At 35.3% G+C, this 25733-nt stretch overlaps 1 protein-coding gene across 1 annotated transcript in view; it reads left to right on the top strand.

Annotated features, from left to right (window-relative positions):
* Positions 1–481: 481 nt before the first annotated feature.
* TMPRSS15 (transmembrane serine protease 15) overlaps positions 482–25733 on the top strand; it is a 133678-nt gene continuing 108426 nt past the window's right edge. The window contains exons 1-5 of the mRNA XM_050782170.1: positions 482–787; positions 6013–6143; positions 6407–6474; positions 20722–20873; positions 24873–24908. Coding sequence (XP_050638127.1) covers positions 643–787; positions 6013–6143; positions 6407–6474; positions 20722–20873; positions 24873–24908 — 532 coding nt within the window. The 5' untranslated portion in view covers positions 482–642. The remainder of the gene's footprint in view (positions 788–6012; positions 6144–6406; positions 6475–20721; positions 20874–24872; positions 24909–25733) is intronic.

Consider the following 25733-nt stretch of genomic DNA (forward strand, 5'->3'; position numbering starts at 1 on the left):
CATAACAAAGTTTGCAACACTTTTGATTGTTTCCATAAGGAATATATGTATACATATATGTACACAGAGAGAGGATATATATGTTAGGCTTTATATATATCTGTACCTTTATATATATCTTTTTATATATATTAGGCTTTATATATATTAGACGGTCTATATCAACATATAAGAGAAATGTCTTAAGAATGATCTGAGTCAGAGGGTAGAAGGTTGATCTGTTAGGAACTCTCTCTATGAATATCAAATGCATGTGCCTAATGACTAATTTGTCTGTCATGAATTTCACATTTTTCTTAATAGTCTCCAAATGATAAAGTGTCTTTTTTTGTTTACAACATGAATTTAATTTGATTCACCTTGGCAAATGGCCTGTTCAGGTAGTTAACATTTACAGCTCTAGGCATCTTTACCCATTTACATCTACTTAAAGATTAACCACCCTTTTAATGATACTTAAGGTATGGAGACATAATTTTGTCAAAGAGACATACATAGCTCACTTACACTGACTGGTATGCATGTAGACAGGTAGTTGTTGCTTTACACATCTTTAAAAATTTGAGAGATTTTACTCTTCATTTGGTACAGTTATTTATATTCTCTTTCAGTTCTTAAATTAGCAAGCCTTCAAAACCAAAAATGGGTTCGAAAAGAAGCGTGTCTTCTAGGCACCATTCTCTCAGCTCCTATGAAATCATGTTTGCAACTCTCTTTGCCATATTGGTAGTGCTCTGTGCTGGATTAATTGCAGTGTCCTGGCTGACAATCAAGGAATCCCAACGAGGTAAGTCACATGGAGCTGGCTTGTGAAGGTGCTCTCAACTGAATGTACACACTTTAATTTCAGTTATTCTGTAAGTCTATTTTATTCATTGCTAACTAAATGCATTATTTTGGGCTTTCAATCTAATATTTCAAAGTAATCTTCATGACAACATTTTTTTGTTGCATTCACATACTTCTCTGTAGTTCCCTTCAGAGAATATTAGGAAAATTAACTGGTATGTAATTTGAAACTTAACCCAGAATTTAAGCATGAGACTAAGTAGTTTTTAAAATAAATAATATTAAATGATTTTCTTGGCTTCTACATATAATCAAGTAGATTTCATGGCCCCTGATTTTGTTTTGATATAATTTAAATCACAAACATATTAATCTGTTGTTGAATATATAAGTAGATAAACATGCAAACTTAACAAAAATATTTATTTCTATCTTCATTCACTTCTCAGTCTAACCATTTTAATTCTACTAATATAAAAGAAGTTGGATATAAATGTAGACTTAAAAAGGTCACAAACTGTCTGAGTAGCAACTTTGATAAACAGAAAAAATATAAGAAATGATAACTCTTATTTAGAGCTAACTTTGTACCAACAGCTTTTCAAAGACCTTCAAATGTATTGTGTAGCTACAACATACGAATGGTTATTGGTATGCTTGTTTTACAGATGAGGAATCTGAGACAGAGACTAGAGGTAACTTGCTTAAGTTCACATCATTAGTGGGTAGCAGAAGTAAGATTCCAAACTAGACAATCCAGCTCTAGAATTTGTAGTCCATCTTACCACTTACTCATTTATAGGGTAAATTTTTTAAAAAATTGGATGCATAGCAATAATCTATGTATTAGCAGTTTATTTGTTCTTAGACAATTTTTTACATTTTTAAAATGATAAACTATATACATACATATGGGCATATAAATTCTCTCTCTCTCTCTCTTTTTTTTTTTTTTTTTTTTTTTTGAGATGGAGTCTCACTTTTTCACCAGGCTGGAGTGCAGTGGTTCACTGCAACCTCCACCTCCCAGGTTCAAGTGATTCTCCTGCCTCAGTCTTGCTAGTAGCTAGGACTACAGGTGCATGCCATCACACCCAGTTAATTTTTGTATTTTTAGTAGAGGTGGGGTTTCACCTTGTTGGCCAGGATGGTCTCGGTCTCTCGACTTTGGATCTGCCCACCTCGGCCTCCCAAAGTGCTGGGATTATAGACGTGAGCCACCGTATCTTTCACATGTGAGTGATTTTAGTTTTACCTATTAAATTCACAATTGTTGGGTTAGCTATTTTATTCTAGTAAACAAATAAGTTTAAATTAGAATGTAATGCACATGCCATAGTTTTATTAAATAATTTTAGTATAATCCTGGTCTATTTAAAAACTATAGACATACACAAGGGCTATATTTTAAAGAAAAAAAAAGTGTGGATATTTTACAAAATTATACAAAGTACTACCAGATAATACATATTGATTAAACTTTTAGAAAAATGGCTGTTTGGGTCTTATTTAATTGCTGTGAATAACTTGAAGGATCTATAAGCATTTGAAAGTCCATTGGAATCCCTGATGTTCAATAAACATATGAAGGTTAGTTATTTTACAAGGGAAGTAGAAAATAAATATGTATAGGTGATAATACAATTTAACAGTGAACAACTAAATATAAAAAGGGCAAGTTAATGCTTTACCAACACACCAGAGATCATAACGCATACTACTATTTTTTCCTTTTTAAACTATTATTTTAGATTCAGGGGGCACATGTGCAGATTTGTTACCTGGGTATATTGCATGTGTTGAGGTTTGGGGAATGAACGATGCCATCACCCAGGTACTGAGCATAGTACCCAGAAGTTAGTTTGTCAACCCTTTCCCCTTTCCCACTCTCCACTTCTGGTAGTCCCCAGTGTCTATTGTTGCCATCTTTATGTCCATGAGTTCCTGCTGTTTAGCTCCCACTTATGCTTGAGAACAGGTGGTATTTGCTTTTTCTGTTCCTGCATTAATTTGCTTAGGATAATGGCCTCTAGCTGCATCCATGTTGCTGTAAAGGACATGAGTTCATTCTTTTTTATGGCTGCATCTTATTCCACAATGTATATGTACCACATTTTCTTTATCCAATACACCGTTGATGGGCACCTAGGTTGAGTCCATGACTTTGCTATTGTAAACAGTGCTGTGATGAACATGTGAGTGCATGTGTCTCTTGGGTAGAATGACTTATTTTCTTTCGGATATATACCCAGTAATGGGATTGCTGGGTCAAATGGTATTTCTGTTTTAAGTTGTTTGAGAAATAGCCAAACTGCTTTGCACAGTGACTGAACTACTTTACATTTCTATCAACAGTGTGTAAGTGTTCCTGTTTCTCTGAAAGCCTTGCCAACATCTCTTGTTTTTTAACTCTTTGGTAATAGCCATTGGTGACCAGTATGACATGGTATCTCATTGTGGTTTTGATTTACACTTCTCTGGTGATTAGTGCTGATGAGTATTTTAAAAAATATCTGTTGGCCACTCGTATGTCTTTTTTGAGAAGTGCTTGTTCATGTTTTTTGCCCACTTTTTAATGGGTTTGTTTTTTGTTTGTTCAATTATTTAAGTTCCTTATAGATTCTGGATATTAGACCTTTTTCAGATGCATAGTTTGCAAGTATTTCCTCCCATTCCATAGGTTGTATATTTACTTTCCTGATAGTTTATTTTGCTGTGCAGAAGATCTTTAGTTTAATTAGGTCCCACTTGCCAATTTTTGGTTTCGTTGCAACTGCTTTTGAGGATTTAGTCCTAAACTGTCTGCCAGGGATAATTTCCAGAATTATGTTTTACTTTTTTTTCCTCTAGGATTGTTAGAGTTTGAGGTCTTAATTTAAATCTTTAATTTATCTGGAGTTAATTTTTATATATGGTGAAAGGTAGGGGTCCAGTTTGATTCTTCTGCATATAGCCAGCCAGATATACCAGCACTGTTTATTAACTATTTCCTCATTGTTTATTTTTGTCAACTTTGTCAAAGATTAGATGGCTGTAGGTGTGTAGCTTCACTTTACTGTGGGTTCTCTATTCTGCTCTATTGGACTATGTGTCTGTATTTGTACCACTACCATGCTGTTTTAGTTACTATAGCCTTATCGTATAGCATGAAGTTGTGTAATGTGATGCAGACTATGTGTCTGTATTTGTACCACTGCCATGCTGTTTTAGTTACTATAGCCTTATCGTATAGCATGAAGTTGTGTAATGTGATGCCTCTGACTTTGTGTTTTTTGCCTAGGATTGCTTTGACTATTCTGGCTCTTTCATAGTTCCATATGAATTTTAGAATCATTTGTTATGATTCTATGAAAAATGAGTTTGATAGTTTAATAGGAATAGCATTGAATCTGTAGGTTGCTTTGGGCAGTATGGCCATTTTAACAACATTGATTCTTCCAGTCCATTGGCATGGAAGTATTTCCATTTGTTTGTGTTATCTGATTTTTATAGCAGTGTTTCGTAGTTCTCCTTGCAGGTCTCTTTTACACCCTTGGTGAGAGATATTCATAAGTATTTTATCTTTTGTATGACTATCGAAAATGGGATTAAATTCTTGATTTGGTTCTCAGCTTGAATGTAATTGGTGTTTAGAAATACAACTGACATTGTACATTTATTCTGTATCCTGACACTTTGCTGAAGTAATTTATCAGTTTCAGGAGCCTTTTTGCAGATGTCTTTAGGGCTTTCAAAGCACATACTACTTTTAACATTTTTTATACTTTTTTTGACACCACTTTAGACTTTTAAAAGTTGAAAAAATTGCACAGAATTTTCATATAACCCAGCTGCCTTGGATGTTAATATTTTGTTTATCCATAGTACAATTACCACAGTCAAGAAATTAACATTTCTACAATATTGTTAACTGAACCACATACTTTATTCAAATTTCACCAGTTTTTCCACTAATACCCTTTACCAGGTTAAGATCCAGTGCAGATTCCTATGTAAGATTTAGTTATTACACTTCCTTAGTCTCCTTTAATCGGTTGTAGTTCCTCGGTCCTTCCTTGTATTCTGCATTTAAACATGCAAACTTCAATCTAATTTAGAGTCTTTAAAATACAAATGAAATAGTATAAATAATACGTTACATCAATAATGCAGTTAACGTTATTTAGACTATATGCACACATACTGCTTGAATTATTATTTCTAATTATCCTCTTAATGGGATAGTTTGGTGTGAATGTATTACATAGAGATCTTGGGTTGTGGAGTCAATCATTTCGATGACCAAATTCCAGATCTGTTGCTTCAGACATTTACTACCTTGAGAAATTTTCTTAATCATTCTAAACACCAATTACCCTATCCCAGAAAAGAAGAAATAATGTCTTGTCACACCAAATTATTGTGAGAATTATATGTCATTATTATTATATTTACTAATGAGTTCATCACTGTGTGAGTTTCAGTTGAAGCAATTCATTTTAAACATAAATCAGTGTCCATGAAACTATGCTGATAAAGGAATTATGCAGGACTTAATGACACATTTTATTATCCATGTTTATATTTAATTTGTTAACCTTCTTTTTTACATTTTTTTTCCTAGTGAGGTTATCTATTTTCTACACATTCTAAATAACGTCTTCAACAAGGACAGTCACCAGCTAATGGCACAAGGTCATGCATGACATTTTTATAATTATTAGAATGAAAGAAGTAGCTTCAAAGTCATGTTTCAAAGTAACCAAAATACTGAAATCTTCACAGCAATTCATATGTCAAAACCCAGTGGTGTCCCTGGATGCTAGGTGTTCAAGAAGTATCTGAAAGCAACTACAAAACTTTTAATGGTTCACTTCTCACCATGTTTCCCTGAGTCACTTCCCATAATTGGTGGGAGTTCATCAGTCCGTGTATCTTCCAACAGGAATCTCAATAACAATAATAATGAAAACTTGGAAGCTTGGAGTGTGGGTTAGACTTCAAAGAAAAGAAAAAAAATATTGAAAGAATGGAAAAAACTTTAGTTTCCAATCTTTTAAAACAATCAGACAGCTGGGGACAGAAAGCAGCTGATTTTGAAACATGAGACTACAAAGAAAAAGCAAGAACTACAGAGCTAACACATCAAGCAAGAGCTTTACTTCTGTGTCTTAACAGAATGTGCATATTTTTCCTACTCATAATCCAAAATCTTAGTGTTTTTTTCCTTATTAATTTATCTAGGTGCAGCACTTGGACAAAGTCATGAAGTCAGAGGGACATTTAAAATAACATCTGGAGTTACATATAATCCTAACTTGCAAGACAAACTCTCAGCGGATTTCAAAGTTCTTGCTTTTGACCTCCAGCAAATGGTAGGAGACTGTCTCTCTTCAGCTGGTTTAAAATTTTATAACATAGTTTAACTAACTACTTGCCAAAAACACCATTTTGTCACTGTGAAACAACTAGAGAATAAATGTAATATACCCAAAATACTTAAATGTCTGAGCCCCATTACTATGGAGAAAATTCCCCCAATTCTAAGCAGAGCATAAAGATTGCTTTGCATAAATTTTTCAACAAAAGTTAAAATCTTAAATTTAGTATACTCATTCAACCTTTTACATTTTTCTAGATAGATGAGATCTTTCTATCAAGCAATCTGAAGAATGAATATAAGAACTCAAGAGTTTTACAATTTGAGTGAGTACAGCTCAAAAATTTTCTATTGACAGAAAATTAGGGATCTTTTTGCTAATATTTGTAAAATAGCATCACTATACATAGGAAAAGAGGAATATTTAAATTTTTCAACATTTTTTGAGGATTAAGCAAAGTGGCATAGCATAAACTTTCATTTTAGGAGCAAATAATAATAACTTTTGAAAATAGATCTTATGTTAATATGTTTCTCTTGACAATAACATCTTGCAGAGACACATGGAGAGGGCTGAGGTTAAATGTATGCAGATGCAGATATAGTGTTTGATTTGCTACAAACATTTGGAAAAAGCTTGCTCTTCATTTAATAAAATAATATTGTATCACGCTGCTTCATTTATACTATAAATACAAAGAGAGAAGATACTTGTTCACTTTTGTACCCAGAGGGTGTAACATTGCTTAAAGTAGGTGCTCAATAAACTAATGAATCTTACATTAATAATGTAATGATGTAATTCCACACTATGAATGTTTGAATCTGTAATATATGGAAATTTTTGTAAGAACTATTATCTTATTTCTATTGTAAGATCTATTTTCTCGACAATTACCTTTTGTATTTCTCACAAAGAAAATTGATCTGTGTGTTGTTGTTGCTATTGTATCATGAAGGAGAGTTTGACATCTTGCCAACATCTCTCTGAACCTAAAGTTTTCTAAGCTACAAACTACCAGTAGGCTTCTTGAGTAGAGATACAAGCCAACAGGAAAGTTAAAAAAAATTATAAAAGAAAGAAAAATGTAAATTTATAAAATTAAGTTAAAAATGAAAAAGACAAAGGGAGAGAATTCCAAGAAAAAAAAAAAGTTAAAGATTGATCAAGAACAGGGGTATCTGAAGAAGGGAAGGGAGCAAAGTCTTCACAATAATTCACATTTAAAAAGCACAGAAAGAAAGACAATATTACAGAGCCTTGGGGAAAACGCAGATCCTATGACAAGCTGGCAAAAAAGAAACTCACTGGTTGAGTCTCTATTTCAGGCCAAGCCTTTGGCGACTTAAGTAATTTTTTTTTTTTTTTTAGACAGAGTTTCGCTCTGTCGCCCAGGCTGGAGTGCAGTGGCCGGATCTCAGCTCACTGCAAGCTCCGCCTCCCGGGTTCCCGCCATTCTCCTGCCTCAGCCTCCCCAGTAGCTGGGACTACAGGCGCCGCCACCACGCCCGGCTAATGTTTTATATTTTTAGTAGTGACAGGGTTTCACCGTGTTAGCCAGGATGGTCTCGATCTCCTGACCTCGTGATCCACCCGCCTTGGCCTCCCAAAGTGCTGGAATTACAGGTGTGAGCTGCAGCACCCGGCCGTAAAATGTATTTTCTTCTTCATTCCTCACCAAATGACTGTGAGGGAGAAACAATTATTCCAACTTAAATAAATAATGACACCGAGGCTTGGAAAAAAACTAACTTGCCTCAAATCACACAGCTAGTAGGTGCTGGGGAATGTATTTGAATGGGGTTTTGTTGTACTGATTCAGCATATGCTCTCCTTCCAAATGAGAATGTTGGAGTAGCAGAACCCAAAGAATAGAACAACTTCTAGGGAGGCGGGGTTTGCTTTTCACCATAGATGGGTGGACTCAAGGTGCAATGGAACAGGAAACTTCTCTTTTTCTACAGAAATAGGAAGGATGACAGTAAACCTGGAACAGGAAGGAGAACAAACGATGAAAGCCAAGATGAGCATGGAGAAGCATGACTTATGCCAGTCAAACATCTAAGTAAGCTAGACTGATGGCAATAGTCCTTAGTAACAGCTGGCCATCTTCCATACTCCTTTACCATGAAAGTCAGTAAGTCTTAGTTTTTAGGCAGCTGTTGCACTGCAATTGAAGGTAGCCGAAAGCTCTAAGCCCACAATTTGAAATGAAAGCACAGTAGAGAAGCTCCATAGCAGACGACAACAACCACCCTATAGCTTTTCAAGACACAGCTGCCTATAAAACCTGAATATTAATTAATTTTACTTTTATTCATGTATTATTTATTATATGCCAGGCCGTTAAAAGTACATATTTTTTGTGCTTTTATGCAGCTGACAGTCTAATAGAAATTATTACAATTTTCTTGTCTACATTGTCCATTGATATTTAAGGTTTATGTCTTCAATTAGATAAATCATAAGGCATCATAACAACACTAAAAAAATTCAGATATTTTACATTTTGCTCCCTAAAAATTACATTATTTTTGAAAAGGTTAAGATACTTTAGCCCTATTTTTATAAAGAAAAATGGCAAAGGCCGGGCGCGTTGGCTCACGCCTGTAATCCCAGCACTTTGGGAGGCCGAGACGGGCGGATCACGGGGTCAGGAGATCGAGACCATCCTGGCTAACATGGTGAAACCCCGTCTCTACTAAAAAATACAAAAAACTAGCTGGGCGAGGTGGCGGCGCCTGTAGTCCCAGCTACTCGGGAGGCTGAGGCAGGAGAATGGCGGGAACCCGGGAGGCGGAGCTTGCAGTGAGCGGAGATCCGGCCGCTGCACTCCAGCCTGGGCGGCAGAGCGAGACTCCGTCTCAAAAAAAAAAAAAAGAAAAATGGCAAGTATATATGGACTGATGGTGTTCCTGGTATGACAATTCACTTAGCAAACTACATTCTCAGTACTAATCAGAATATCACCACAAACTTGTCAGTTTGTTCTTCTGTGTACTATTACTACCATGTACTAGTGTGTGTCACCTAATGCATTCCTCACTAGGGGTTTGTGGAGTTTCAGATTGTCAGCCTGTCATGAATTATTAATGTATGGTTCAGAGAGGCTAGGTTATTTTTCCAATGTCATGCTGCCATTTACTTTCTGTCTAAAACATTCATGCTGTCCTCTACTACTAATTTTTATATTTAAAAAGCACTCAAGACAGAGAGTGAAGCAGTGAAAGTTAAGGTTAAAGAGTCACATATTCAGGAACTGTTCAAGCAGTATTTGATGTATGTTTCTCAGTAACTACTGTCCCTCCGGGTGCCTTATTGTGTTCATTTGCCAAATTGCCGTAGACCTTTGTCCACGCAAGCCCTATGCTTGCACCTTTAGTTTTCCTTGTTCTCACTCTGATTTTTAACCTTGGGTAGGTTAAAGTGCTCGCTAACTTTATGGGAAAACTGATGGGAGAATCTATACTCAGACTAGGGTAAACAGTACCTAAGTTTACAATCTTTTTATTCTCTTATTTTTTTTTCCTTTTTAATGGTGATGCATGTGTTATTCTTCTATGAATTAACAATGCTAGTTGAAAAATACTAGCGTATAGAAAAATACTCAGAAAATCGACTGGAATGAGTTAAACGAATGGAGAAATAACCTTTATAAGAAGCAGTCACTGGATTTAAAGGTGTACTGGTCTATCCAGAAGTCTATAAGGGACTTATCTATCATTTAGATTGTAATCACTGTTAGAATTTAGTAGCAATGTGCTATTTTTTTCATAATGACCTTGTTGTTTAGCAAAAACTGGAGGCAAGTTGGAAATGAGGTAGAGAGTCTACAGTATCTCCGTACAGTTTATATGGTTCATAGATGCATCAAAAATATCATAAGTAAGTGTTTGTGTGTGTGTGAGAGAGACAGAGAGAGAGACAGAGCGAGAAAGAGAGACAGGGGGGAGAGAGAGAGAGAAAGACGGGGGGGAGAGAGAGAGAGAGAGAGAGAGAGAGAGAGAGAGAGAGAATGCTACACATGAAGGTTTAAACACCTGTTTGGTTAGAATGAAAATGATCATTATTTACTTTTTCTTTACCTCCTCCAGAAAAATGACACATTGTTGTGGTTTGTTTCATTGGAGACTTTTAAAATCAGTTCTTCAAATGTGATGTGATAGAAACTAAGTTACCTTGTACTTTCTGTAATCTTCAGAAAGCAGAATTTTCCTTATCTTCCAAAAATAATCTTTATTCAGGGTTAATATCCCTAAAATTCTATGAGAGATATAGCATCCTTTGAAATACAACATGAATTGCTAAGTTAAAATCCTCTTATAGTGGAATAAAGATAAAGACAAAAAATATAAAATATTGCTCTGTGCTTTGCACAAGGGGAGAGTAGAATCACTAAAAAGAGTACTTTAAAAAATAGGCAAAACATATATTAAAGAGATACTGGAAAACTGAAGCCAATATTTTTATCCTGTCAACACAGAGTTAAATAAATATTCGGGTAGTCATCCATTCATTTGCTCTCTTATTTATTTAACACACATGTAGGGCTTACTTAGAAACAGACATTTAGCTAGGTTCTGAGAAAACAGATATTAAGAGAAAGGCTTTTATTAAAGAGCTCACTCAACCACCATCATTAAGACATTCTAATTTGTATTGGTGTATTTAGAACTGGTTTTCTCTCTCTCTGTTTTGATAGGCTATTTGGTTTTTAATTGCCTACTTACAAAGGGCACCTCTGGGTTAAGTGACTAATATAGAACAGTCATTAATAATAAATTAGGCATGAGTAACCTGTGATGATGAAGGTATCAAATCTCTGCTATGAGGAATTTAAAATATTGTTGGGGAAATATGACAGAGTCAAGAGATTTTTACTAACGTTATTAGGCATTACGTGGCAGGTTGTATATACAGTTTGTGTGATACTGCAAGAAAAATTTTTTTCTTTTCTGATGTAGTCCAGCCTTTGCTTGACTGCTTTGGGCTGGAATGCTCACAGACTAAAGGAAATTCATTCTAGTCCAACAAAAGAAAGAGATTCCTACTGCTTAAATTTAATTTTCTCATTTAATGTAACTAACAAAAATTAGTCATCTTTTTTCAATATTGCTGTGGACATCCTACAAACAGCCTATTGAATAGTCATGATTATTACTATATTTTGTTTATTGCATTATAACTGTAGGTACTAGAACATGCTTTGTTATTGTCACCAAATTGTTTCTTTCTTTTATTTTCACCCATTGATCCTGCTTGTAGTTACTAGATTTTTAGAGAACAAACGTCTCTCCATCTTCATATCTCAGTCTTTTAAATACCTAAAGACCTTTTCTAGTTCTATCATCCTAAATGCAGGTGTACTGCACAGCTCTCTCATCAAAACACACTCTGGCCTTCTATTTCTCCTCCCCCACTCGACACAGCCTTCTGCTTCAGTCCTGCCACATCATCTGTACATCCTCAAAACTATCCTGTTTTCTCTCTTTTATCTATGTTTTCATTACTGGCTGGTAAGGCTCTGTGTCCCCACTCAAATCTCATCTCAAGTTGTAACCCCCTTGTGTTGAGGGAGGAAGGACCTGGTGGGAGGTGATTGGAATGGGGGCAGTTTCTCCCATGCTGTTCTCATGATAGTGGATGAGTTCTCATGAGATCTGATGGTTTTATAAGTGGCAGTTTCCCCCACTCTCTGTCTTTCCTGCCACCTTGTGAAGAAAGTACTTGCTGCTTCTCCACCTTCTGCCATGATTTTAAGTTTCCTGAAGCCTCCCCAGTCATGCAGAACTGGGAGTCAATTAAATTTCTTTCCTTTATAAATTACCCAGTTTTGAGTAGTATCTTTATAGCAGTGTGAAAAAAAGGCTAACTGGTACCAGGAATGGGGCACTGCTATAAAGATAACCGAAAATGTGGAAGTGACATTGGAACTGGGTAACAGGTAGAGGTTGGAATAGTTTGGAGAACTCAGAAGAAGACAGGAAGGAGTCTTCCCAGAGATTTGTTAAATGAATTTGACCAAACTGCTAAGAGTGATATGGATGATGAAGTCCAGGTTGAGGTGATCTCAGATGGAGATCAGGAATTTATTGGGAAATGGACCAAAAGCTGTTCTTACTATCCTTCAACAAACAGATTGGCAGCATTTTGCCCCTGCCTTAGATATCTGTGGAATTTTGAACCTGAGAGAGATGATTTAGGGTATCTGGCAGGAGAAATTTCTAAACAGCAAAGCTTTCAAGAGGTGACAGAGTATAAAAGTTTGGAAAATTTGCAGGCTAACTATGTGACAGAAAGAAAAACCCATTTCCTGGGGAGAAATTGAAGCCAGCTGCAGAAATTTGCATAAGTAATGAGGAGTCAAATGTTATTCACCAAGACAATGGGGAACATGTCTCCATGGCATGTCAGAGTTCTTCATAGCAAGACCTCCCATCACAGGCCTGGAGGCCTAGGAGGAAAAAATGGTTTGTGGGTTGGACCCAGGACCCCACTGCTATGTACAGACTTGGGGCTTGGTGCACTGCGTCCCAGCCACTCCAGCTCCAGCCATGGCTAAAAGGGGCCAATGTATAGCACAGACCATTGCTTAAGAGGGTGCAAGCTCCACACTTTGGTGACTTCCACATGGGCCAGCAGGTACACAGCAGTCAAGAATTGAAGTTTGGGAACCCCCACCTAGGTTTCAGAGGATGTATGGAAACATCTGGATATCTAGGCAGAAGTCTGCTGTAGGGGAAGAACCCTCCTGGAGAACTTCTGCTAGAGCAGTGCAGAAGGAAAATGTGTGACTAGAGCCCCCACACAGAGTCCCCACTGGGCTGACTCTGGAGAAGACAACCACCATTGTCCAGACCACAGAATGGTAGATCCACTGACAGCTGCACTGTGTGCTTGGAAAAACTGAAGACACTCAGTGCCAGCTGTGAAAGCAGCCTGTGGGAGTTGGGGAGCTGTACCCTTCAAAGCCCCTGGGGTGGAGCTGCCCAAGACCATTGGAGTCCTACCCTTGCATTAGCATGCCCTGGATGTGAGACATGGAGTCAAAGGAGATTATTTTGGAGCTTTAAGATTTAATGACTGCCCTGCTGGATTTCGGATTTGAATGGGGCCTGTAGCCCCTTTGTTGTGTCCAACTTTTTTTCCATTTGGAATGGTAGCATTTATCCAGTGCTTTAATCCCTTTGTATCTTGGAAGTAACCAATTTGTTTTTGATTTTACATACTTATAGGCAGAAGGGCCGTGTCTTGTCTCAGATGAGACTTTGGGCATTGGACTTTTTAGTTAATGCTGAAATGAGTTAAAACTTTGAGGGACTGTTGGGAAGGCATGATTGTGTTCTGAAATGTGAGGAGATGAGATTTGGGAGGGGCCTGAAGCAGAATGATATGGTTTGGCTCTGTGTCCCCACTCAAATCTCATCTCCAATTGTAATCCCCACATGTTGAGAGAGGGACCTGGTGTGAGGTGATTGGATCATGAAGTCAGTTTCCCACATGCTGTTCTCATGACAGTGAATGTGTTCTTGTGAGATCTGATGGTTTCATAAGGGCTTCTTCCCCCTTCACACTTTCTTCTCTTCTACCATGTGGAGAAGATCCTTGCTTCCCCTTAGCCTTCTACCCTGATTGTAAGTTTCTGAGGCCTCCCCAGCCATGTGGAACTGTAAGTCAATTAAACCTCTTTCTTTTACAAACTACCCAGTTTCAGGTATTTCTTTATAGCAGTGTGCAAATTGATTAATACGCTGGCACTCTCATTTTTCTCCTTATTTTTGCCTCCATTCTTATGTTCCATCCTTACAACCCATTAAGAACTAGTCCATGTCACCTTTCAGGGACACTTAACTGTCACTCTAGTCCGGGTTGGGTGCTTCTTCCCTCTGCTCATTTAGCACCATGTATGTACATTTAAAGTACAATTCTCACACTATCACATAATTGCTGATTTGTCTATCTCCTTACTAGACTAGGAGCTCTCTTAGGGCGGAGAATTTGTCTTTGATACCTGTATTTTCAGAACCTAACTAATGCCCACCACAGCATATGTATTATATAAAGTCCTAGCAAATGAATGAAAAATTATTTAACAGCTGTTATTAACATAATCAATATTATGTTAGAGGTTAGCATCTTTTCATTTAATCTTCATCCTATGAATATTATGTTAGAGATTAGCATCTTTTCATTTAATCTTCATCCTATGGCTATAAAAATAATTATACAGTTATCATGGCTTTAACTCTTTATTACAAGAAATAAACTAACTTGAGAATTCTTAAATAGTTCTCCAAAAGCACAGGCATGTTACTGTGTGAAAGAATCCCTTGACTTGAAAGGGTGGGTCATGGAAATTTTGTGAAAAATGTGGGACAGTGTCTGAAAAGCATAGATAGGGACTACTTGAGTGGAGAAGTCAAGGAAAGCCATTTCGGATAATAATGTAGCATGTCGAGGATATCATAGAGTTGGCATTGATGGCCACTAATAAGATGCTGAGACATCATGAATGTGCTAAATATAAACCTATGAGTGTGACAATGAACTCATGCCATAGGGGACTGGCAGGACATTGGAGAAACACAGTGAGCCTGATTTTATAGAAAGTTTAGTCTCACATCTCAGATAAGGAACAATTGAATTGAAGATCCTAAGGACAAAATAAGTGGTATATGATCATCACAAAAGTTCTGACATCAGGAACAGAATCCTTAGTTTTAGTGACCAAAAAGAGGTAGGAAAGTCAAATCAAAGTTAAAAGAGATTGTGCTAGAAAACAATGGCAGAAGGTCAAATGAAGGTTATTTAATGGTGAGAAGAAACCTCAGGGCCTTCCCATCTCCTATTGGAACAAAACTTGATGAATATAGACTTTTATGTATAGTCCTGATAGGCTATGAAAATCTCAGGATTTTTCTTTGATATTTAGGAAATAATCTTTTATTTCTCTAGATAGAAAAATCACTATATTTAAAAGTGTAAATTATTTGAGTTTAGGAATTGTTTCTTTCCCCTCCTTTAAAGCTACCAAGGGGGCCAGTACCATGCCCAAACCTTGATAAATATTTTATAATGAGTCTGAAATAATGTACTTCATCAGTGAAGTAGTTTCTATGAAACTACTTCCCTCCATCCCTCCTTCCCTCCCTGCCTCCTTCCCTCCCTGCCTCCTTCCCTCCCTGCCTCCTTCCCTCCCTGCCTCCCTCCCCTTCCTTCCTTCCTTTCTTTCTCTTTCTTTCTTTCTTTCTTTCTTTCTTTCTTTCTTTCTTTCTTTCTTTCTTTCTTTCTTTCTTTCTTTCTTTCTTTCTTTCTTTCTTTCTTTCTTTCTTTCTTTTCTTTCCTTACCTATCTATAACATTCTTTACTCCATTGCATATTTCTGACATGTTAATCCCAGTAGCTGCCCCTACGCCCATCTGCTGTCTTCATTCCTACCTACAGTACATAGTCCCTTTCCTCTTTTTCCAGAGTGGATAATCTCTTATAGCCTCTTTCATTGGTCCAATTTCAGAACTAAAAGGAGAAACACAGACATGCAGGAAAGGTTAATTATTTTAACTTTTTCAAAATGCTAATAAAAATGTGTACTTGGTCTTTATTTGGTGAGTGTTACACTACACAGGCAAGTTTTATTTTTTGTTGGTTCACTTTAAGCTATTTGTCTACTTGGAGGTGAATGAAACAAATTCCTCATTTCTGGTTTTGTGGAGGACTGAGTTTGCAGAGCTGCAGTAAAGCATCAATTCAGATTTATTTCCAAAAGGCTTTAACCTCCTTTAAGGAGAGGTATTCTAGGTGTCTGCCTCTCTTGAACTGGGCTCTGCCTAGTGAAATCCATACAGAAAGCACAGTGTCCATTGCAGAGTTTATCAGAATAGTTTTGCTAATTGAACCCTTTATGTTTACATGTCTACAACATGTTGGATAACTTCACTTACATTAGGTTGGGAAATTTTGATGAATATAGACTTTTATATACAGGCCTGGTGGGCTACCAAAATCCCAACTTTTTCTTTGATATTTAGTAAGTCATCTTTTATTTCTCTAGGTGACAAAATCACCACATTTGAAACTGTAAATTATTTGAGCTTAGGGATTGTTTCTTTCCCCACCTTTATACCTACCTAGGAGGCCAGTACCGTGCCCAAATCTTGACAAATATTTTATAATGACTGTCAAACAATGTACTTCATCAGTGTAGAGATACTTCCCTCTGGTGGTAGCTGAGCTGCTATTAAATCAGAAGTGAGTTTTTGAAAAGTGCAATGCAAAGGAATTTCATGAAAATGTCTGTTAGATAAATTACATGTTGTTATTTTGGGAGACCTAGAAGAGGATAGAAAAAGGAATTGAGGAGCAGGAGAGAGAGTAATGATGAAACATTCAAGATTACTTGACCTTAAATAATCACCTACAAATAGATGTATTCCACTCATAGGAAAAAGTAGCAGACTCATTATTCACTTTATAAATTATTTTAATTTAAAAATCCAATTGATAAAATCGGAAAACAGAAATAACCTAGGTCTCACCTAACAACACCCACATCAACTGTATATATATAAATCTTTTAAAATACCCATTTACATTTTTGCTATAGATTTTAATTAAACTCATACCATGTGTGTGTATATGATCAAATTCTAGCACTCAGAATACTAGAGTTAGTCATTGAACTATTTTCTCTTACTTTCACAGTATTTAATAGCAACCTCTGCCACTTACTAACTTGTATGATTGTGCTGTGTGTGTGTGTGTGTGTGTGTGTGTGTGTAGCTACTCTTTAGGGTAAGCAAATGGTTTGGTCTATTTGGGGAATACTTTCAATCATTCTGCTTTGTGGAAAGTGCTTTCACTCAGAACATTTAGCATTTGATTCTTCTAATAAATAACTGTTTGTCCTTTGTGGCAACATGCAGTTTCTTTTGCCCTTTGAGCACAGATAAGCCACAAAGTTAGGAAAGGAAAGACTTCTATTTACTCAGCAACCCTAAAGGTTACCAGTATCATTAAGGAAAATATGAGATAAGTAATATTTTGCTCTATTACACTCAAGCTTTCTGTACAATAGTAGGATTTATCTGCCTTAGCAAAAGACTGTTATTTTACTAGTACTAGTACTTTGAAATGAAAACAGTCTTTTTTTTAACCTAAAGGAAGAATTCTCACTCATTACTAAACAACTAAACAGCTTCAACTTTCTTATGAGGTGAATCACAAATGATTATTATGACTTTTTTAATTTCTCCTCTATCTCTCTCATCTCAACATTTCCACTAAATAAGAAAATAAACTTTAAAGGCTACAACTTTATGTGGATATAGGATATGCAACTCCTATCCTTGCAAAGTATAAATTATTAAATGTAATGCATAATTCACAACTAAGAGAACACAGCTTTCAAAGAAAAATGTTTTATGCCTGAGGATGAACTAATCCAGTTACTTTCAACTCAGTGAAGCAAAATTCCAGATTTGTATTTTCTTTGCCCAAAATACCTTACCTCTTTTACTCCATAACTCACATAAAATGAAAGCAAGTGTTTCACTCAAATTAAACCTGTGAAATTACATAGAAATAAAACAGATTTAATCAGAATTTAAGTTTTCTAGTCTGCAGCCAAAGATAAAATGAAGATGGGGGATTGGAGAGAGAGAGAATAATTAATATTGTTCACTCTCACTTCATTTTAACCAATTCAATCCTGTCCATTTGACTATCTTGGAAAGTGAGGTTGATTAGGAAGACATAATGTAAAAAAGAAAAAGCAGTAGGAGGAAAAGAAGAAGGAAGAAGAGGAGGAGGAAAAAAGGCAATACTCTATCTTTTCAAAGTATTTTAAGAATAGATATCTTTCCCTTCTCCCCAAAAATATCCAATCAGCTATTTTTTTCATCTATTTGTATATAAAGTTCTGCTAACTATGCAACAGAATAAAATACCTGGACATGCCTTTAGGGTAAATGTGCTGTAGCCTCTTTCCTGCTGACAAATAGTTCAGAATAGAGTGGATAAAAGTGTTGTTGAATATCTGGGGATGGGAAATATATAAAAACACATTAGGGAAACAGATTCTCTAGGTTTCTTTTCTATCTCTGACACTGATAAGCTGTATAACCCTAGGCAAAGTTACCTACATTACTCTAAGCGTCAGTGTCCTCATTGCTAGAATGAAAATATTGGCCAATATCAGGTTCAAAAATAGAGTAATTACCTTCTGTTCACATAAATATGGAATAGGGGCTGACAGTTGTATGCTTGTTAGAATTTTCAAATTTTCCATTAACAGAATGCATGACTAAAAGTGCCTTAAAAATAAGTGTTTATTGGCCAGGCATGGTGGCTCACGCCTGTAATCCCAGCACTTTGGGAGGCCAAGGCGGGCGGATCATGAGGTCAGGAGATTGAGACCATCCTGGCTAACATGGTGAAACCCCATCTCTATTAAAACTACAAAAAAATTAGCTGGGCAAGGTGGTGGGCGCCTGTAGTCCCAGCTACTTGGGAGGCTGAGGCAGCAGAATCGCTTGAACCCAGGAGGCAGAGGTTGTAGTGAACCGAGATCATGCCACTGCACTCCATCCTGGCCACAGAGAGACTCCGTCTCAAAAAGAAAAAAGTGTTTATCTGACATCACAAGAAATCTAGAGGTTTTAAAGGAGGTTAATTCAGTAGTACAATAACAATGACAATGACATAGTCAGGGCTTTGGGTACTTTCCTTCTTCTACTACACTATCTTTGGCTTATCAACCATGGCCTGACTCATGGTCTCAATGTAGATGTGGCAGTTTCAGCAAATTATGTAGACTTAATAATGTTCAACAATGAAGGGTAGTAATCTACTATGAGCTGTTCTTTCATTAAATATAAAAAAGTTTTCCAGAAGTTTCTGTAAGTCTTCCCTTCAGATTCTGTTGACCAGGGCCAGGTCATACACCCGTGAATAAAACCATGTTTGGTATAAAGAATGGTTAAAGAAGATGTCACCTTTCCTAAGAAAATGGAGGCTTATTCTCCAGTAAAATTAGAGGTTAGCCAGCCAGGACATGTGTGGAAGAGTAGATGAAGGTAGTGTCTGTGACAAAATGTATCATTACCAAGGACAACAGTGATTTCATGTATGGGTAAGTTTGGGAAACCCTGAACTGAACAGTTACTAAGGAACCTTCTCATTTACAAGATTTGGTTACTATATTTTAAGCAAATGATTAGAAAGCTATACCTTATAACATTTTAAATAATTTATTTAATACATGTGAATTATAAAAATATTATATCTTGTTCATTTTAAAAATGAAAGACCAGCTACCTGGAAATGAATCACTGTGAAACTGAATAGTGCCATGGACACAAAGAAGGAATATGCTGCCCCTAGTGGAGATGCTGATCTACTGTGATCTTTCAGGAATATTCTGGTTCTATATCCAATCAGGGAAGAAAAAATAACATTTATTGTAGGCTCTATTAGGATAGATAGATGGACAGATAAATAAAGAACTCTACTGGACTTGAGAAAATCCTTCATGAAGCTCAAAACTTACATATATCACAGAATACATAACTCCCATGATTCGAAACCAGTAAACATGCAAAATTTAGTTTTCCCTAGTCTATCTCTTAAGGAACCAAGTATACACTGAGTGCCCAGAGTTTACTGAGGGGTATAGAATAAATATCAGAGCTATAGTTTGTAATCCTAAGTGGTCATACCCTAAAATGACAGTATATGGCAAATAGAAATGTAAGCAGGAGTGCAAAAATCTCCCAAGAATCCCTATTCACCAAAAATTTATTCTTTTTTCTCTTTCTTTACACTGAAAAAAGTTACCTTTTAAAGTGCATAGTACAGAGCAGGGGATAAAATAAAGGGGGAAGATGATTAGGGCTATATGGCTGAACTCTAATGCTATGTTTGGAAATCATGTAGGCTAGACCATCCCAACTCATGGAACTGAGATTGAATTTCTTGTGAGTCCCTAATAGACCCAGATATCCTTGTTTTCTTTCTATCCCTTGAAATCAGGGCATAGTTTGATATTTTATAATAAGCAAAATAGAGAAGAAGAGGCAGATATAGATTAGTTGCCATAAGCTTGCTATCAGGCCTTTTAAAACTATGTAGAAAAATTTTCTTTGAAACCAGTGAAACTACTTTAGATTCCCCCCAACTTAGAAATTATCCATGAAAAACTACACATCCATACCCTTCTTTTCTCCAAACAGTAAAATCAGAGTAAGTGCCAAGAGACCACGTGATTTTAACACAATGGTTTCAGGAACATCCTGGCCTGGGGATGAGTGCTCGAACGTGGAACTCAGAAAACTCAGATTTCAATTTTTCATCTACTTTGGAGTTTCTCTTCCCAAAAAAACATTTAGTCTTTCAACCAGTTTTTCTTTCCCTCATGAAATAAAGATAATATTTGAAGTAGCCTATCTTACACACGTATAATGAGAATTAGCAAGATGATAACTATAGAGAATTTCAAAGACATTTAACATGAATTGAACACAAATCAGTTGAAGATGGCTGACTTTTTCCTCTTATATCATCTTTTGCTTTGCAGAAATGGCAGCATTATAGTCACATTTGAACTTTTCTTTGCCCAGTGGGTGTCAGATGAAAATGTAAAAGAAGAACTGATTCAAGGCGTTGAAGCAAATAAATCCAGCCAACTGGTCACTTTCCATATTGATTTGAACAGCGTTGATATCCTAGGTATCTGTGAACATTATTTGATTTCTTTGAATCATTAAGCTATGAAATTAAAATTCTAGCAATATACCAGGGAGGAAGTGGAATCATGCTTGACCTTAGGAACATGTCTTATTGCCTGAGGTGACACATTTACATGAGAAAAGTAAAATCTGAAGAAACCATATTTGAAGAAACTTAACAATGAGAAAAAGTTTATAAAATATCAAATACCAAGGAGATTCTGACAGTGTTGGCATGCATAGAAGTTTGTGGGTCTTATGCATTCTTTGCACTGGTCAAGCACACCCTAACTTCAGGAACTCTCTCTAGACATTGTTAGATTGTAAAATCCAGTGGCAAGGTCCGATCTCTAATTGAGAAGCTAAAAAAAGAAGAAAAAAGTAGAGTCAATGAGTTTGATCCTTTCCAGTTACTTATTTATAAAAATTAAATATTTATTTTAAAATGATAAATAATTTTAACGTAAGAGTAAACCAAAAAAGAATATGGAACATCAAAAATAACAAAAAACATGTTTATAAATGCTTAGATTGTTCCAAATTTTCCATTCTAACTATCCTTCTTTCAATTCAATTCAACAAACACGGTGTCCTTATTGAGTACTGTTGAGAACAGTAGTAATTTGCCAAGGTCATCTAGATTCAATCCCTTACTCGTAAACCTTGGGACTAAATACATTTTGGAATTCAGAAATGTTTGGATGTTAGAAAGTTAGCCAATACATAAATAGCTACACTGAGGGAAATAAGGAGAAGCTCTAAATAGCCTAACTATTCAACGAGTTCAACTAGTTTTGCTACAATATGAGATCAGTCAGTATATTTGCCTCTAAATCAAATACAAAAAAAAAAAATGCAGGAGTTTTGTTTGTTTAATTTGTAATAGTAGATATGAGATTGTGGATCTCTAGGTGCTTCTCTTCAGAGCGTTGTTTCATCAAGTATAGTTTCGTTTTTCACTGAGTCTCCCGCAACATCCTGCAGCTCCTGTTCAGCAAGAAGATAAATTCTTAGTCCTTCCTCTACCAATGGTTTGGACCCATGTCACAGCTGTTTGAGCAGAGACTGTCAATTTTGAATCTTTGATTCAGATGAGCTGAAAACTACTACTGGCTATTATTAGCTAGAACAGGTGGTTTACCTATCAACATTTTTGCTCTCCACATTAATCCTCTTATGTGATGTCATTACTATCCCCAAATCAGGGAGAAGACCAAAACACAGATACTTTTGGTAAACGACCTTTTCCACATAATCATTTAGACTTAGGCATTCTGACCTCTGTGGTCTGATCCTGATGTCTGTGCTCTTAACCTTTATACTAGTTTGTTTGTAATGTTTTTACCTTTGAACAATTTTAATTGATTGTTTTCATGGTCATTTTTCTTTTTTGGCATGGAAAAATAAATACTTTCATTTTTCATTTTTTAACTTTTAAGTTCAGGGTACATGCACAGGTTTCTTATATAGGTAAACTTGTGTCATGGGAGTTTCTTGTACAGATTATTTTATCACCCAGTTATTAAGCCTAGTACCCATTAGTTATTTCTCCTCATTCTCTGCCTTCTCCCACCCCCCATCCCAATAGGCCCCAAAGTTGTCATCTTACTATCTCTATTTGAATGTGCATTGGTTTCTGATAGCCTGTTCTGGCAAGCGAATTGACAGATATGCTGAAACTTATTTTCATGATTTCCTATATTTGGATCATCTGAGGAAACAGAGTTTGTGATTTTTAAAATTATATGTTTATTCAATGAAACCATATCCTTTGAGTTAATTTAGAATTAGTATCACAAGCGTAATAAACTGTATTACAACATCAGCCCAAGAATATTCTCAACAAGTAGAAGTTACATTTAATTTGTTGAATTGTTTTAAAACACATTTATAAACATGGTACCAAGCTTAATTATAGGTATTTCAGTTTAATATCCATTTGTATCATGTGAATTTTCAAATTTATAAAGTTTTAAAATTAGTTAAGAATTACATAGATATCTTGAATTTTTGTATAATATACTGTCAAACATAATAAAAATTAAACCATATTCTTATGAAAAGTCACATAAATTTTATCTTCAGTGTCAACACTCTACCATGTATCATTTACAAAACTTCAATAGGTTTTATAGAACCAACACAATTCAAAAATGATGAAATGCTGAAATAAACTAGTTAGTAGAAAAGAATATATTTCTTAGCCTACTTATCATCAATATAGTTTTGAATAAAAACAAATTCACCACATGATGATTTTTCATGAGATATGCTTTGATTTCCTTTATATCTTGCATAGGTGAGTCTATACTTTTAAAACTATTAAACATGTTAAAGTTTGAAGAAAATTGCCAGCTTTTGTCTTTTATGTGCAAAGCACTTTTTACTTGTATACCATTTAGTTCCAAGAAAATATTAATTATGTGAAAGATTGTTTTGCAATTGTTACCTTCATATGTTTTAGTGTAAAACAAGGGGTTCTAGGTATGCCAAGATTGGTGCATCATGTCATATTAGTTGGCTAAAATGTAAATTATTCTATGTAACTATGATTAATTAATAGATATCTTTCTTAGAAAAAAAAAAGCAAACTTTTTGCATAAGTAAGTTGTATAGAGAGAATATGCAGACTCTGGAAATTTATCAAATGTATTGCAACCAAATAACAAATAGGAAGATTTAGCATGGGAGAGTATAAAATAGGAACTCCAAAGGATCAGATGTCCTTTGAATGAATATTCAAGTTGTACTCAATGTTTTGTAATGTATTTATATCATAAACCCATGTGTCAAATCAACTTGACTTTATTCCAGCATCTTTGGAGAATTTCTCTACAGTAAGCCCTGCAACAACTTCAGGTCAGTGTTTATGGCACTTTTTAAAATATAACTTAGGGATCATCAAACTCTATGACCTAGAAAAATACACATTTTTTTCTTGCAGCTATTTCTGAGGCATTTAGTGTTCATATCAAGTTATAAGAAGCTTATATTGGTTAGGAATAACATAGTTCGTAATATTATAATGTTCCTAATGCCTCATCACTTATGCCAAGGATATACATTTCCAATTTCAATGTTCCTTTCATATTTTAAAATTTATATACATATATATGAGAGACATATGAGTGTGTGTGTGTGTGTAAAATGTCTCCATAAACAGCTCCAATCGTGGTGCCTTGGTGATGAAGCTATGGCACTGGTGAGGTCACTAAGGGTGAGATAAAGAAAGATCACTTTCAGAGTATATTTCACTTTGGAAAGGAGAATCCAGGCTTTATGTTAACTACTCTATTCCAGCATTTTCTTCACCCCATCTTTCGAACTACAATTACAAAACTTCATAGTTATAAAACTATGAAGATATTACTTTTGGTATAATAATCATGACCATTTTTATAATATTTGAAGTCTTATTTTTTAAGCCATCCTCTTTAGCCCAGGTACTATATTTTACAAACATTACCTATTTCAATTATTACAGTGATTTTGTACAGAGGTCATAATATTTTTCTATTTGAAAGAATAAATTAAATAATAAGTAACATGCCCAGGGTCACACAGCTACTAAGTGTTAAACTCAGAAATCAAAAGCAGTTCCTTCTGATTCCAAAGCCCATGGTCTAAGCATATCCCATGCTTCTCTTTCATATACCATCAACTTAACCTGGAACATTTACGTCTATGGTCATTATGAGATTAATGAATACTCGTATTTAGTTATTGATCATTGAATAACGTTGTCTTCTTTAGTTAGAAAATAAAAGATGAGTTAAAAATCTAAAAACCTCTGCTCTACAACTCTAAAAACATCAAAAACACAAAAGATTTATTCTTAAATCCAAATACAAATGACATACTTCTAAATGAATAAACACTAATAATTCATAATAACTTTTACAATTCTTAGGTTAATTATTATACAGAATGCATACACAATAAATTCCTGGTAATTAGTTTAAAATATGTAATAATTATTTTAATATAATTTATTTTTCAGGCAAACTAACAACCACCAGTCATCTGGCAACTCCAGGTCAGTTTTAATAATATTTTTTTTTGAAAGAAAGTTTTCACTTACATTTTATTTTAGGCCCCTGAGAAGTCTATGATGCCTTAGCAATAAATATTGCACCTATTTTATAGACAAGAAGCCAAGAGCATAAAAGTTTGCAGTTTTAGCCCTGGATTTCACCAAAGTAAACAATATATTTAGGGCTAATGCCTGAGTTGTCAGATTTCACTTTTATCCTCTGTCTATTATTAACATAACTGTGATTATCTAGTGATAAGAATGTCACCCATAGGATCAAAAGATTTTAAACTAAGGAAGCAGATTTTATCAGATATTATGATTTTTTTTCCTTTGATTATTCTCTCTGCATACAAGTTAGACATGCTTGCTTTCTCCTGTTAACACAGTACTTGTGGCCAAAGCAGAACCAAAGTAGCCTTGGATTCATTCATTCAAGAATTTTAAGTATCTACTTTGTGTCCACTCTCAGTATGTATCTTTGGTGTGCCAATTTCTCTGCATTTCTAAGAATTGTCTGCTGTGCTACTGTCAATCAACTAAAATACCTTCTCTGGTCCTGACTTAATCTTCATATAAAAATGTCCTGGGTGCGTCACTAATCCCTTTAAGCAAATTAAATAAAGGCAATATTGTAGATCTTCATATAGCTCCCAATAATACCACTACCATGTTATACTATTAAAATTTACATAAATATTGTATACATAGAGGGAAAACATTTGTAAAATTATAAAAGCCATTCTTAGCAAGGATAAAGAATTCTTGCATAAAAATTGTTGGTGTAATATTTGAAAAGCAAAGCAATACATAAATCAATCAAAATGC

This window comes from Macaca thibetana, chromosome 3, assembly GCF_024542745.1.
Source record: "Macaca thibetana thibetana isolate TM-01 chromosome 3, ASM2454274v1, whole genome shotgun sequence".
In the NCBI taxonomy this organism is placed as follows: Eukaryota; Metazoa; Chordata; class Mammalia; order Primates; family Cercopithecidae; genus Macaca; species Macaca thibetana.